Source organism: Bombina bombina, unplaced genomic scaffold (genome assembly GCF_027579735.1).
Source record: "Bombina bombina isolate aBomBom1 unplaced genomic scaffold, aBomBom1.pri scaffold_755, whole genome shotgun sequence".
Lineage (NCBI taxonomy): Eukaryota > Metazoa > Chordata > Amphibia > Anura > Bombinatoridae > Bombina > Bombina bombina.
In genome coordinates this window covers 72,501-85,824 of record NW_026511054.1, presented here as the reverse complement: position 1 = coordinate 85,824, position 13,324 = coordinate 72,501, and the positions used below count along the sequence as shown (strand labels likewise).

The following is a 13,324-nucleotide window of genomic DNA, read 5'->3' as shown; positions in this document are numbered from 1 at the left end:
TGCTTTTCAACAAAGGATACCAAGAGATTGAAGCAAATTAGATAATAGAAGTAAATTGGAAAGTTGTTTAAAATCGCATGCTCTTTCTGAATCATGAAAGAAACATTTTGGTATTCATGTCCCTTTAAAGGTGACATAAAGTGCAATATGTCATTGTCACACAACTGGGTTATGATGCCAATGCTATAGTGGGTTTGAATTGGTTAATTAAACAAGGGATCCACTGATACACAGATCATAATGTGTGTACTTCAGCATATAGTATAGTAATGTTCACTTCATTTTTTTTTTATAACTTTAGTTTGAGAAACAGAACTCTATAATCCAAGAGTCGGTTTCAGTGTTAATGGAGGAAACACACAGAGAGCGTAATGAAGAGAGTACAAGGACACCTATAAGTGCACAGTAGGGTTGTGCTAATTGTATCTTCCTGTGACAGTAACAGGGTCATTTGTGTCCCTACCTGCAGCTGTTTCAGTTGTGACAGTAACAGGGTCATTTGTGTCCCTACCTGCAGCTGTTTCAGTTGTGACAGTAACAGGGTCATTTGTGTCCCTACCTGCAGATGTTTCAGTTGTGACAGTAACAGGGTCATTTGTGTCCCTACCTGCAGATGTTTCAGTTGTGACAGTAACAGGGTCATTTGTGTCCCTACCTGCAGCTGTTTCAGTTGTGACAGTAACAGGGTCATTTGCGTTCCTACCTGCAGCTGTTTCAGTTGTGACAGTAACAGGGTCATTTGTGTCCCTACCTGCAGCTGTTTCAGTTGTGACAGTAACAGGGTCATTTGTGTCCCTACCTGCAGCTGTTTCAGTTGTGACAGTAACAGGGTCATTTGTGTCCCTACCTGCAGCTGTTTCAGTTGTGACAATAACAGGGTCATTTGTGTCCCTACCTGCAGCTGTTTCAGTTGTGACAGTAACAGGGTCATTTGTGTCCCTACCTGCAGATGTTTCAGTTGTGACAGTAACAGGGTCATTTGTGTCCCTCCCTGCAGATGTTTCAGTTGTGACAGTAACAGGGTCATTTGTGTCCCTACCTGCAGCTGTTTCAGTTGTGACAGTAACAGGGTCATTTGTGTCCCTACCTGCAGCTGTTTCAGTTGTGACAGTAACAGGGTCATTTGTGTCCCTACCTGCAGCTGTTTCAGTTGTGACAGTAACAGGGTCATTTGTGTCCCTACCTGCAGATGTTTCAGTTGTGACAGTAACAGGGTCATTTGTGTTCCTACCTGCAGCTGTTTCAGTTGTGACAGTAACAGGGTCATTTGTGTCCCTACCTGCAGCTGTTTCAGTTGTGACAGTAACAGGGTCATTTGTGTCCCTACCTGCAGCTGTTTCAGTTGTGACAGTAACAGGGTCATTTGTGTCCCTACCTGCAGCTGTTTCAGTTGTGACAGTAACAGGGTCATTTGTGTCCCTACCTGCAGCTGTTTCAGTTGTGACAGTAACAGGGTCATTTGTGTCCCTACCTGCAGCTGTTTCAGTTGTGACAGTAACAGGGTCATTTGTGTCCCTACCTGCAGCTGTTTCAGTTGTGACAGTAACAGGGTCATTTGCGTTCCTACCTGCAGCTGTTTCAGTTGTGTCAGTAACAGGGTCATTTGTGTCCCTACCTGCAGCTGTTTCAGTTGTGACAGTAACAGGGTCATTTGTGTCCCTACCTGCAGCTGTTTCAGTTGTGACAGTAACAGGGTCATTTGTGTTCCTACCTGCAGCTGTTTCAGTTGTGACAGTAACAGGGTCATTTGTGTCCCTACCTGCAGCTGTTTCAGTTGTGACAGTAACAGGGTCATTTGTGTCCCTACCTGCAGCTGTTTCAGTTGTGACAGTAACAGGGTCATTTGTGTCCCTACCTGCAGCTGTTTCAGTTGTGACAGTAACAGGGTCATTTGCGTTCCTACCTGCAGCTGTTTCAGTTGTGACAGTAACAGGGTCATTTGTGTCCCTACCTGCAGCTGTTTCAGTTGTGACAGTAACAGGGTCATTTGTGTCCCTACCTGCAGCTGTTTCAGTTGTGACAGTAACAGGGTCATTTGTGTCCCTACCTGCAGCTGTTTCAGTTGTGACAGTAACAGGGTCATTTGTGTCCCTACCTGCAGCTGTTTCAGTTGTGACAGTAACAGGGTCATTTGTGTCCCTACCTGCAGCTGTTTCAGTTGTGACAGTAATTGCTTGCTCTCCTTTTCCTTCTCCTCTAACAGCTGAGCCTTGGTCACAGCATTCTCCAGGGCCTGCCTATCCTTCTCTAGCTCTGCTTGCAGGGCAGAATTCTCCATCTGTATAAACATCACATACACTGCTCTCAGTTTCTGGAAGTCATTAAAAACAAGCAAGGCATTATTACATTGTTTAGCACTCACGTGACTCAGCCGTTTTCTCCTTTCCAGTTCTTCCTTTAACTGTTTAGCCTCCACATCTCGTTCCTTCAGCTGAGCCTCCAGTTCAGCTTCATACTCACTGAGGTCTCCCTGAGCTTGGCGCAGAGACTCATTCACTTCTTGTTGTTCTTGCAGGCTTTGTTCAAGATCTGCAATTTCCTATAATTCAACATTAATATAAACCAATCCAGCAATAATTTAGATGAGTGCTTTCCTCGCCATTAGATTATTTTAGTCACCATTAATCTATGATACAGTCTCACTGTCTACACCCTGTTCTCTCTGTCATTGTGGAATACACTTTACATCCTGCTTCATGGCTATTGGACACATAGACAACCTCACATGACCCACAGGTGTATTTATAAGGTTTATTAGACAACCTCAAATGACCCACAGGTGTATTTAGAAGGTTTATTAGACAACCTCACATGACCCACAGGTGTATTTAGAAGTTTTATTAGACAACCTCACATGACCCACAGGTGTATTTATAAGGTTTATTAGAGAACCTCACATGACCCACAGGTGTATTTAGAAGGTTTATTAGACAACCTCACATGACCCACAGGTGTATTTAGAAGGTTTATTAGACAACCTCACATGACCCACAGGTGTATTTATAAGGTTTATTAGACAACCTCACATGACCCACAGGTGTATTTATAAGGTTTATTAGACAACCTAACATGACCCACAGGTGTATTTAGAAGGTTTATTAGAGAACCTCACATGACCCACAGGTGTATTTAGAAGGTTTATTAGACAACCTCACATGACCCACAGGTATATTTAGAAGGTTTATTAGACAACCTCACATGACCCACAGCTATATTTAGAAGGTTTATTAGACAACCTCACATGACCTACAAGTGTATTTAGAAGGTTTATTAGACAACTTCACATGACACACAGGTGTATTTAGAAGGTTTATTAGACAACCTCACATGACCCACAGGTGGATTTAGAAGGTTTATTAGACGACCTCACATGACCCACAGGTGTATTTAGAAGGTTTATTAGACAACCTCACATGACACACAGGTGTATTTAGAAGGTTTATTAGACAACCTCACATGACCCACAGGTGTATTTAGAAGGTTTATTATACAACCTCACATGACACACAGGTGCATTTAGAAGGTTTATTAGACAACCTCACATGACCCACAGGTGTATTTAGAAGGTTTATTAGAGAACCTCACATGACCCACAGGTGTATTTAGAAGGTTTATTAGACAACCTCACATGACCCACAGGTGTATTTAGAAGGTTTATTAGAGAACTTCACAAGACCCACAGGTGTATTTAGAAGGTTTATTAGACAACCTCACATGACACACAGGTGTATTTAGAAGGTTTATTAGACAACCTCACATGACCCACAGGTGTATTTAGAAGGTTTATTAGACAACCTCACATGACACACAGGTGCATTTAGAAGGTTTATTAGACAACCTCACATGACCCACAGGTGTATTTAGAAGGTTTATTAGAGAACCTCACATGACCCACAGGTGTATTTAGAAGGTTTATTAGACAACCTCACATGACCCACAGGTGTATTTAGAAGGTTTATTAGACAACCTCACATGACCCACAGGTATATTTAGGTTTATTAGACAACTTCACATGACCCACAGCTGTATTTAGAAGGTTTATTAGACAACCTCACATGACCTACAAGTGTATTTAGAAGGTTTATTAGACAACCTCACATGACCCACAGGTGTATTTAGAAGGTTTATTAGACAACCTCACATGACCCACAGGTATATTTAGAAGGTTTATTAGACAACTTCACATGACCCACAGCTGTATTTAGAAGGTTTATTAGACAACCTCACATGACCTACAAGTGTATTTAGAAGGTTTATTAGAGAACTTCACATGACACACAGGTGTATTTAGAAGGTTTATTAGACAACCTCACATGACCCACAGGTGTATTTAGAAGGTTTATTAGACAACCTCACATGACCCACAGGTATATTTAGAAGGTTTATTAGACAACTTCACATGACCCACAGCTGTATTTAGAAGGTTTATTAGACAACCTCACATGACCTACAAGTGTATTTAGAAGGTTTATTAGACAACCTCACATGACCCACAGGTGTATTTAGAAGGTTTATTAGACAACCTCACATGACCCACAGGTATATTTAGAAGGTTTATTAGACAACTTCACATGACCCACAGCTGTATTTAGAAGGTTTATTAGACAACCTCACATGACCTACAAGTGTATTTAGAAGGTTTATTAGAGAACTTCACATGACACACAGGTGTATTTAGAAGGTTTATTAGACAACCTCACATGACCCACAGGTGGATTTAGAAGGTTTATTAGACAACCTCACATGACCCACAGGTGTATTTAGAAGGTTTATTAGACAACCTCACATGACCCACAGGTGTATTTAGAAGGTTTACTAGAGAACCTCACATGACCTACAAGTGTATTTAGAAGGTTTATTAGACAACCTCACATGACCCACAGCTGTATTTAGAAGGTTTATTAGACAACCTCACATGACCTACAAGTGTATTTAGAAGGTTTATTAGAGAACTTCACATGACACACAGGTGTATTTAGAAGGTTTATTAGACAACCTCACATGACCCACAGGTGGATTTAGAAGGTTTATTAGACAACCTCACATGACCCACAGGTGTATTTAGAAGGTTTATTAGACAACCTCACATGACCCACAGGTGTATTTAGAAGGTTTACTAGAGAACCTCACATGACCTACAAGTGTATTTAGAAGGTTTATTAGACAACCTCACATGACCCACAGCTGTATTTAGAAGGTTTATTAGACAACCTCACAGTTACATGTAATACTCTCAGCCTCTCCTGCCCAGTTGTCCTCCCTAACCTCAGTACTCACACTATGTATGTATAACATGAACAGCCAATCACATGCACACACCTTTATTATACATTATATTACCAAGCTACAGCAGAAATGAGACGTGCACTTAGATCAGTGATGTGTTTGGGCTACACAGCACAACTAACTTATATGAACTAGTGTGTGGAATAGAGAGGACACGGTAGGGAAAACAGGGAGGAGATGTCTTGTAGTATAAAATGGGACATTACTTCCTGCTGTAGAGAAAAGTACAATGAAGCTTCTAATACTGCTTATGCCCCCTGGGATGCTCATGATTAGACTTTTACCGCAGCAATAAGATCTAATGGATTTTATAAAATAAACATTTCCTGCCATCTCCTGTTACAGGACAATTTGACAAGCCCAGGACACACTAACCTTTCTCATATTTTCAGCATCCATAGCAACAATTTCTAGTTGGTTCCTCTCCTCTTCCAGCTCTGCCAGCCTTTGAAGTAGGGTGTCTCTCTCTGCTTTCAGCTCCCTGCATTCATCATGTGCCTGCTTGGCCTGCCCTTTAACACTCTCCAGGTATTCCTGCAAGCCGGAAATAATTGCTTCTAGGTCCCTCTTCAGTGCTTCGTTTGCAGCTATCTGACCTGGTTAGAGCACAATGGAGCAGAAGAAAACAGATTAGTGAGCGCAAGGCTGAGGCAAACATTAGATCATAGCATAATACACAGGGACAGGGCATATGGGATCTGCACTGAAAACTACGGGGCAACAACATTACAAGGCAATTCTCTTGGTTACCTGCAGTAACATTTACTAACATTAAGTGGCCCTAATTTTAGGGGCCCACAGAATGATGCGTATAAGATTGTCCTTCATGCTACATACCATCTTATTATGCCCTGAAGAAGCAAATCTCCCCCAATATCTAAGGCCGTTTCTGAGTTTCATTCCTCTGAATACATATGTCTTCCCTAACTGTGTTCTGATAAAAAGCCAGTGAATGTAAATGACTTTATACTGGGATGTGCCGTGACCGGGTAAAAGATAGGAAGCAAACTAAGGGGATTTGTATTATTCTGTAAGACACTCAGAAGATGGGTGCCGGTATAGACTGGTTTATAGATAGGATAGGTTTGCTACACCATCTCAGCTTACCATGCAACACCTATATTGCACGCACTTCAGAGAGGCAGTACTGCAGAAGGCATCTCTTCTAAGGACGTATGTCAGGCAGCAGTAAGGTGTTCGCTTCACATACAATACATTTGTGTCTGTGCTTCTACTGGGGCTAGGTTTGTGGAGCTTTCCCATTCCTTATGACTTCAAAATAAAGCATTCCTGTTTTTAGCATGAGTATATGGGATTGTATATTTTTATTATTCTCCTCATCTTCATTAGTGAGTACTAGCAAGGTGAGCCAACATAAACACAAATAACCACAGATCTACATATGTACTTAAACTGGAAAATATAGGAATGTGCAAGTTATACGCACCGAGGGGGATGTGCAAGTTATACGCACCGAGGGGGATGTGCAAGTTATACGCACCGAGGGGGATGTGCAAGTTATACGCACCGAGGGGGATGTGCAAGTTATACGCACCGAGGGGGATGTGCAAGTTATACGCACCGAGGGGGATGTGCAAGTTATACGCACCGAGGGGGATGTGCAAGTTATACGCACCGAGGGGGATGTGCAAGTTATACGCACCGAGGGGGATGTGCAAGTTATACGCACCGAGGGGGATGTGCAAGTTATACGCACCGAGGGGGATGTGCAAGTTATACACACCGAGGGGGATGTGCAAGTTATACACACCGAGGGGGATGTGCAAGTTATACGCACCGAGGGGGATGTGCAAGTTATACGCACCGAGGATGATGTGCAAGTTATACGCACCGAGGATGATGTGCAAGTTATACGCACCGAGGGGGATGTGCAAGTTATACGAACCGAGGGGGATGTGCAAGTTATACGAACCGAGAGGGATGTGCAAGTTATACGCATCGAGGGGGATGTGCAAGTTATACGCATCGAGGGGGATGTGCAAGTTATAGGCACTGAGGGGGATGTGCAAGTTATACGCACCGAGGGGGATGTGCAAGTTATACGCACCGAGGGGGATGTGCAAGTTATACGCACCGAGGGGGATGTGCAAGTTATACGCACCGAGGGGGATGTGCAAGTTATACGCACCGAGGGGGATGTGCAAGTTATATGCACCAAGGGGGATGTGCAAGTTATAGGCACCGATGGGGGAAGTTCTCTAACTTGGGTAAACATATAATTTGCGGACGATTACAAGGGAAGTTAAACAAATACAATGAACATATTTTAAAACACCTAAATGACTTACACTTTAATTACAGATTTTGTTCTTTAAAGGAGATTGAAAGGGACCATAAAACTATTTTAAGGGGTTATAATTATAAAAAAAGATGAAGTGAAAGCTGTTTGATTTGAACATGACTTTGTGAAGCTGGCCCTTGAGGACTGATTGCTCATTTGCTGATAAGCAGAACTGCTTTAATGGTGGCCAGTGACACAACTCAGAACAAAAAATCACAGTACAGGGCTCTGATTCTATGTACTTTACTACTACAGTGTAATGTCTATGTAGGACAAGCACAATCTCCAGCTGTAGAGTAGGGCTATACGTTATCTTTGTATTCATTATACTGTGCTGATAACTGTGCTAGACTTCAGTTTAAATGCACATTGGAGCTGTTTTGTGCAGCCTGAAATTCTCATGAACATGAGGATCTGACATTTGCAAAGTGTGAAATTCAAACATCAGACTTATCACTAACCTGCTATATTTAGCTTATCTTCCAGAGCCTCATAGCTAGGTCTGAGTGCTGCAGTATACGCACTACATGACGAAGAACAGTTAGTGCTAGAGTTCACTTAACATTAATATATGGTATGCATGTCTGTGCTGTGAGCATAATGGTGCGGTACGCATGTCTGTGCTGTGAGCATAATGGTGCGGTACGCATGACTGTGCTGTGAGCATGATGGTGCGGTACGCATGTCTGTGCTGTGAGCATAATGGTGCGGTACGCATGTCTGTGCTGTGACCATAATGGTGCGGTACGCATGACTGTGCTGTGAAAATAATGGTGCGGTACGCATGACTCTGCTGTGACAATAATGGTGCGGTACACATGTCTGTGCTGTGACCATAATGGTACGGTACGCATGTCTGTGCTGTGAGCATATTGGTGTGGTACGCATGTCTGTGCTGTGAGCATAATGGTGCGGTACGCATGTCTGTACTGTGAGCATGATGGTGCGGTATGCATGTCTGTGCTGTGACCATAATGGTGCGGTACGCATGTCTGTGCTGTGAGCATAATGGTGCGGTACACATGTCTGTGCTGTGAGCATAATGGTGCAGTATGCATGTCTGTGCTGTGAGCATAATGGTGCAGTACGCATGTCTGTGCTGTGAGCATAATGGTGCGGTACGCATGTCTGTGCTGTGAGCATAATGGTGCGGTACGCATGTCTGTGCTGTGAGCATGATGGTGCGGTACGCATGTCTGTGCTGTGAGCATAATGGTGTGGTACGCATGCCTGTGCTGTGAGCATGATGGTGCAGTATGCATGTCTGTGCTGTGAGCATAATGGTGCGGTACGCATGTCTGTGCTGTGAGCATAATGGTGCGGTACGCATGTGTGCTGTGAGCATAATGGTGCGGTACGCATGTGTGCTGTGAGCATAATGGTGCGGTACGCATGACTGTGCTGTGAGCATGATGGTGCGGTACGCATGTCTGTGCTGTGAGCATAATGGTGCGGTACGCATGTCTGTGCTGTGACCATAATGGTGCGTTATGCATGACTGTGCTGTGACCATAATGGTGCGGTACATATGACTCTGCTGTGACAATAATGGTGCGGTACGCATGACTGTGCTGTGACAATAATGGTGCGGTACGCATGACTGTGCTGTGAGCATGATGGTGCGGTACGCATGTCTGTGCTGTGACCATAATGGTGCGGTACGCATGTCTGTGCTGTGACCATAATGGTGCGGTACGCATGTCTGTGCTGTGACCATAATGGTGCGGTACACATGACTGTGCTGTGAGCATAATGGTGCGGTACGCATGTCTGTGCTGTGACCATAATGGTGCGGTACGCATGTCTGTGCTGTGACCATAATGGTGCGGTACGCATGTCTGTTCTGTGACAATAATGGTGCGGTACACATGACTCTGCTGTGACCATAATGGTGCGGTACGCATGTCTGTGCTGTGAGCATAATGGTGCGGTACACATGTCTGTGCTGTGAGCATAATGGTGTGGTACACATGACTGTGCTGTGAGCATAATGGTGTGGTACGCATGTCTGTGCTGTGAGCATAATGGTGTGGTACGCATGTCTGTGCTGTGAGCATGATGGTGCAGTATGCATGTCTGTGCTGTGAGCATAATGGTGTGGTATACGTCTGTGCTGTGAGCATAATGGTGCGGTACGCATGACTGTGCTGTGAGCATAATGGTGCGGTACGCATGTCTGTGCTGTGAGCATAATGGTGCAGTACGCATGTCTGTGCTGTGAGCATAATGGTGCGGTACGCATGACTGTGCTGTGAGCATGATGGTGCGGTACGCATGTCTGTGCTGTGAGCATAATGGTGCGGTACGCATGTCTGTGCTGTGAGCATAATGGTGCGGTACGCATGTCTGTGCTGTGAGCATAATGGTGCAGTACGCATGTCTGTGCTGTGAGCATAATGGTGCAGTACGCATGTCTGTGCTGTGAGCATAATGGTGCAGTACGCATGTCTGTGCTGTGAGCATAATGGTGCAGTATGCATGTCTGTGCTGTGAGCATAATGGTGCAGTACGCATGTCTGTGCTGTGAGCATAATGGTGTGGTACGCATGTCTGTGCTGTGAGCATAATGGTGCAGTATGCATGTCTGTGCTGTGAGCATAATGGTGCGGTATGCATGTCTGTGCTGTGAGCATAATGGTGCGGTACGCATGTCTGTGCTGTGAGCATAATGGTGCGGTACGCATGTCTGTGCTGTGACCATAATGGTGCGGTACGCATGTCTGTGCTGTGAGCATAATGGTGCGGTACGCATGACTGTGCTGTCAGCATAATGGTGCGGTACGCATGTCTGTGCTGTGAGCATAATGGTGCGGTACGCATGTCTGTGCTGTGACCATAATGGTGCGGTACGCATGTCTGTGCTGTGAGCATAATGGTGCGGTACGCATGACTGTGCTGTCAGCATAATGGTGCGGTACGCATGTCTGTGCTGTGACCATAATGGTGCGGTACGCATGTCTGTTCTGTGACAATAATGGTGCGGTACACATGACTCTGCTGTGACCATAATGGTGCGGTACGCATGTCTGTGCTGTGAGCATAATGGTGCGGTACACATGTCTGTGCTGTGAGCATAATGGTGTGGTACACATGACTGTGCTGTGAGCATAATGGTGTGGTACGCATGTCTGTGCTGTGAGCATAATGGTGTGGTACGCATGTCTGTGCTGTGAGCATGATGGTGCAGTATGCATGTCTGTGCTGTGAGCATAATGGTGTGGTATACGTCTGTGCTGTGAGCATAATGGTGTGGTACGCATGACTGTGCTGTGAGCATAATGGTGCGGTACGCATGTCTGTGCTGTGAGCATAATGGTGCAGTACGCATGTCTGTGCTGTGAGCATAATGGTGCGGTACGCATGACTGTGCTGTGAGCATGATGGTGCGGTACGCATGTCTGTGCTGTGAGCATAATGGTGCGGTACGCATGACTGTGCTGTGAGCATGATGGTGCGGTACGCATGTCTGTGCTGTGAGCATAATGGTGCAGTACGCATGTCTGTGCTGTGAGCATAATGGTGCAGTACGCATGTCTGTGCTGTGAGCATAATGGTGCTGTACGCATGTCTGTGCTGTGAGCATAATGGTGCAGTATGCATGTCTGTGCTGTGAGCATAATGGTGCAGTACGCATGTCTGTGCTGTGAGCATAATGGTGTGGTACGCATGTCTGTGCTGTGAGCATAATGGTGCAGTATGCATGTCTGTGCTGTGAGCATAATGGTGCGGTATGCATGTCTGTGCTGTGAGCATAATGGTGCGGTACGCATGTCTGTGCTGTGAGCATAATGGTGCGGTACGCATGTCTGTGCTGTGACCATAATGGTGCGGTACGCATGTCTGTGCTGTGAGCATAATGGTGCGGTACGCATGACTGTGCTGTCAGCATAATGGTGCGGTACGCATGTCTGTGCTGTGAGCATAATGGTGCGGTACGCATGACTGTGCTGTGAGCATAATGGTGCGGTACGCATGTCTGTGCTGTGAGCATAATGGTGCGGTACGCATGACTGTGCTGTGAGCATAATGGTGCGGTACGCATGACTGTGCTGTGAGCATAATGGTGCGGTACGCATGTCTGTGCTGTGAGCATAATGGTGCGGTACACATGTCTGTGCTGTGAGCATAATGGTTCGGTACGCATGACTGCGCTGTGATCATAATGGTGCGGTACGCATGTCTGTTCTGTGACAATAATGGTGCGGTACACATGACTCTGCTGTGACCATAATGGTGCGGTACGCATGTCTGTGCTGTGACCATAATGGTGCGGTACGCATGTCTGTTCTGTGACAATAATGGTGCGGTACACATGACTCTGCTGTGACCATAATGGTGCGGTACGCATGTCTGTGCTGTGAGCATAATGGTGCGGTACACATGACTGTGCTGTGAGCATAATGGTGTGGTACGCATGTCTGTGCTGTGAGCATAATGGTGTGGTACACATGACTGTGCTGTGAGCATAATGGTGTGGTACGCATGTCTGTGCTGTGAGCATAATGGTGTGGTACGCATGTCTGTGCTGTGAGCATGATGGTGCAGTATGCATGTCTGTGCTGTGAGCATAATGGTGTGGTATACGTCTGTGCTGTGAGCATAATGGTGCGGTACGCATGACTGTGCTGTGAGCATAATGGTGCGGTACGCATGTCTGTGCTGTGAGCATAATGGTGCAGTACGCATGTCTGTGCTGTGAGCATAATGGTGCGGTACGCATGACTGTGCTGTGAGCATGATGGTGCGGTACGCATGTCTGTGCTGTGAGCATAATGGTGCGGTACGCATGACTGTGCTGTGAGCATGATGGTGCGGTACGCATGTCTGTGCTGTGAGCATAATGGTGCAGTACGCATGTCTGTGCTGTGAGCATAATGGTGCAGTACGCATGTCTGTGCTGTGAGCATAATGGTGCAGTACGCATGTCTGTGCTGTGAGCATAATGGTGCAGTATGCATGTCTGTGCTGTGAGCATAATGGTGCAGTATGCATGTCTGTGCTGTGAGCATAATGGTGTGGTACGCATGTCTGTGCTGTGAGCATAATGGTGCGGTACGCATGACTGTGCTGTGAGCATGATGGTGCGGTACGCATGTCTGTGCTGTGAGCATAATGGTGCGGTACGCATGACTGTGCTGTGAGCATGATGGTGCGGTACGCATGTCTGTGCTGTGAGCATAATGGTGCAGTACGCATGTCTGTGCTGTGAGCATAATGGTGCAGTACGCATGTCTGTGCTGTGAGCATAATGGTGCAGTACGCATGTCTGTGCTGTGAGCATAATGGTGCAGTATGCATGTCTGTGCTGTGAGCATAATGGTGCAGTACGCATGTCTGTGCTGTGAGCATAATGGTGTGGTACGCATGTCTGTGCTGTGAGCATAATGGTGCAGTATGCATGTCTGTGCTGTGAGCATAATGGTGCGGTATGCATGTCTGTGCTGTGAGCATAATGGTGCGGTATGCATGTCTGTGCTGTGAGCATAATGGTGCGGTACGCATGTCTGTGCTGTGAGCATAATGGTGCGGTACGCATGTCTGTGCTGTGAGCATAATGGTGCGGTACGCATGACTGTGCTGTCAGCATAATGGTGCGGTACGCATGTCTGTGCTGTGAGCATAATGGTGCGGTACGCATGACTGTGCTGTGAGCATAATGGTGTGGTACGCATGTCTGTGCTGTGAGCATAATGGTGTGGTACGCATGACTGTGCTGTGAGCATAATGGTGCGGTAC

General features: G+C 45.7%; 1 protein-coding gene across 1 annotated transcript in view; it reads right to left on the bottom strand.

The window, feature by feature from the left end:
- Positions 1-13,324, bottom strand: part of LOC128643584 (centriolin) — a gene marked incomplete at its 5' end in the record, with an annotated part of 183,765 nt that overhangs the window by 99,406 nt on the left and 71,035 nt on the right. Inside the window, 3 exons of the mRNA XM_053696427.1 lie at positions 2,144-2,278; positions 2,363-2,539; positions 5,662-5,882. Coding sequence (XP_053552402.1) covers positions 2,144-2,278; positions 2,363-2,539; positions 5,662-5,882 — 533 coding nt within the window. The remainder of the gene's footprint in view (positions 1-2,143; positions 2,279-2,362; positions 2,540-5,661; positions 5,883-13,324) is intronic.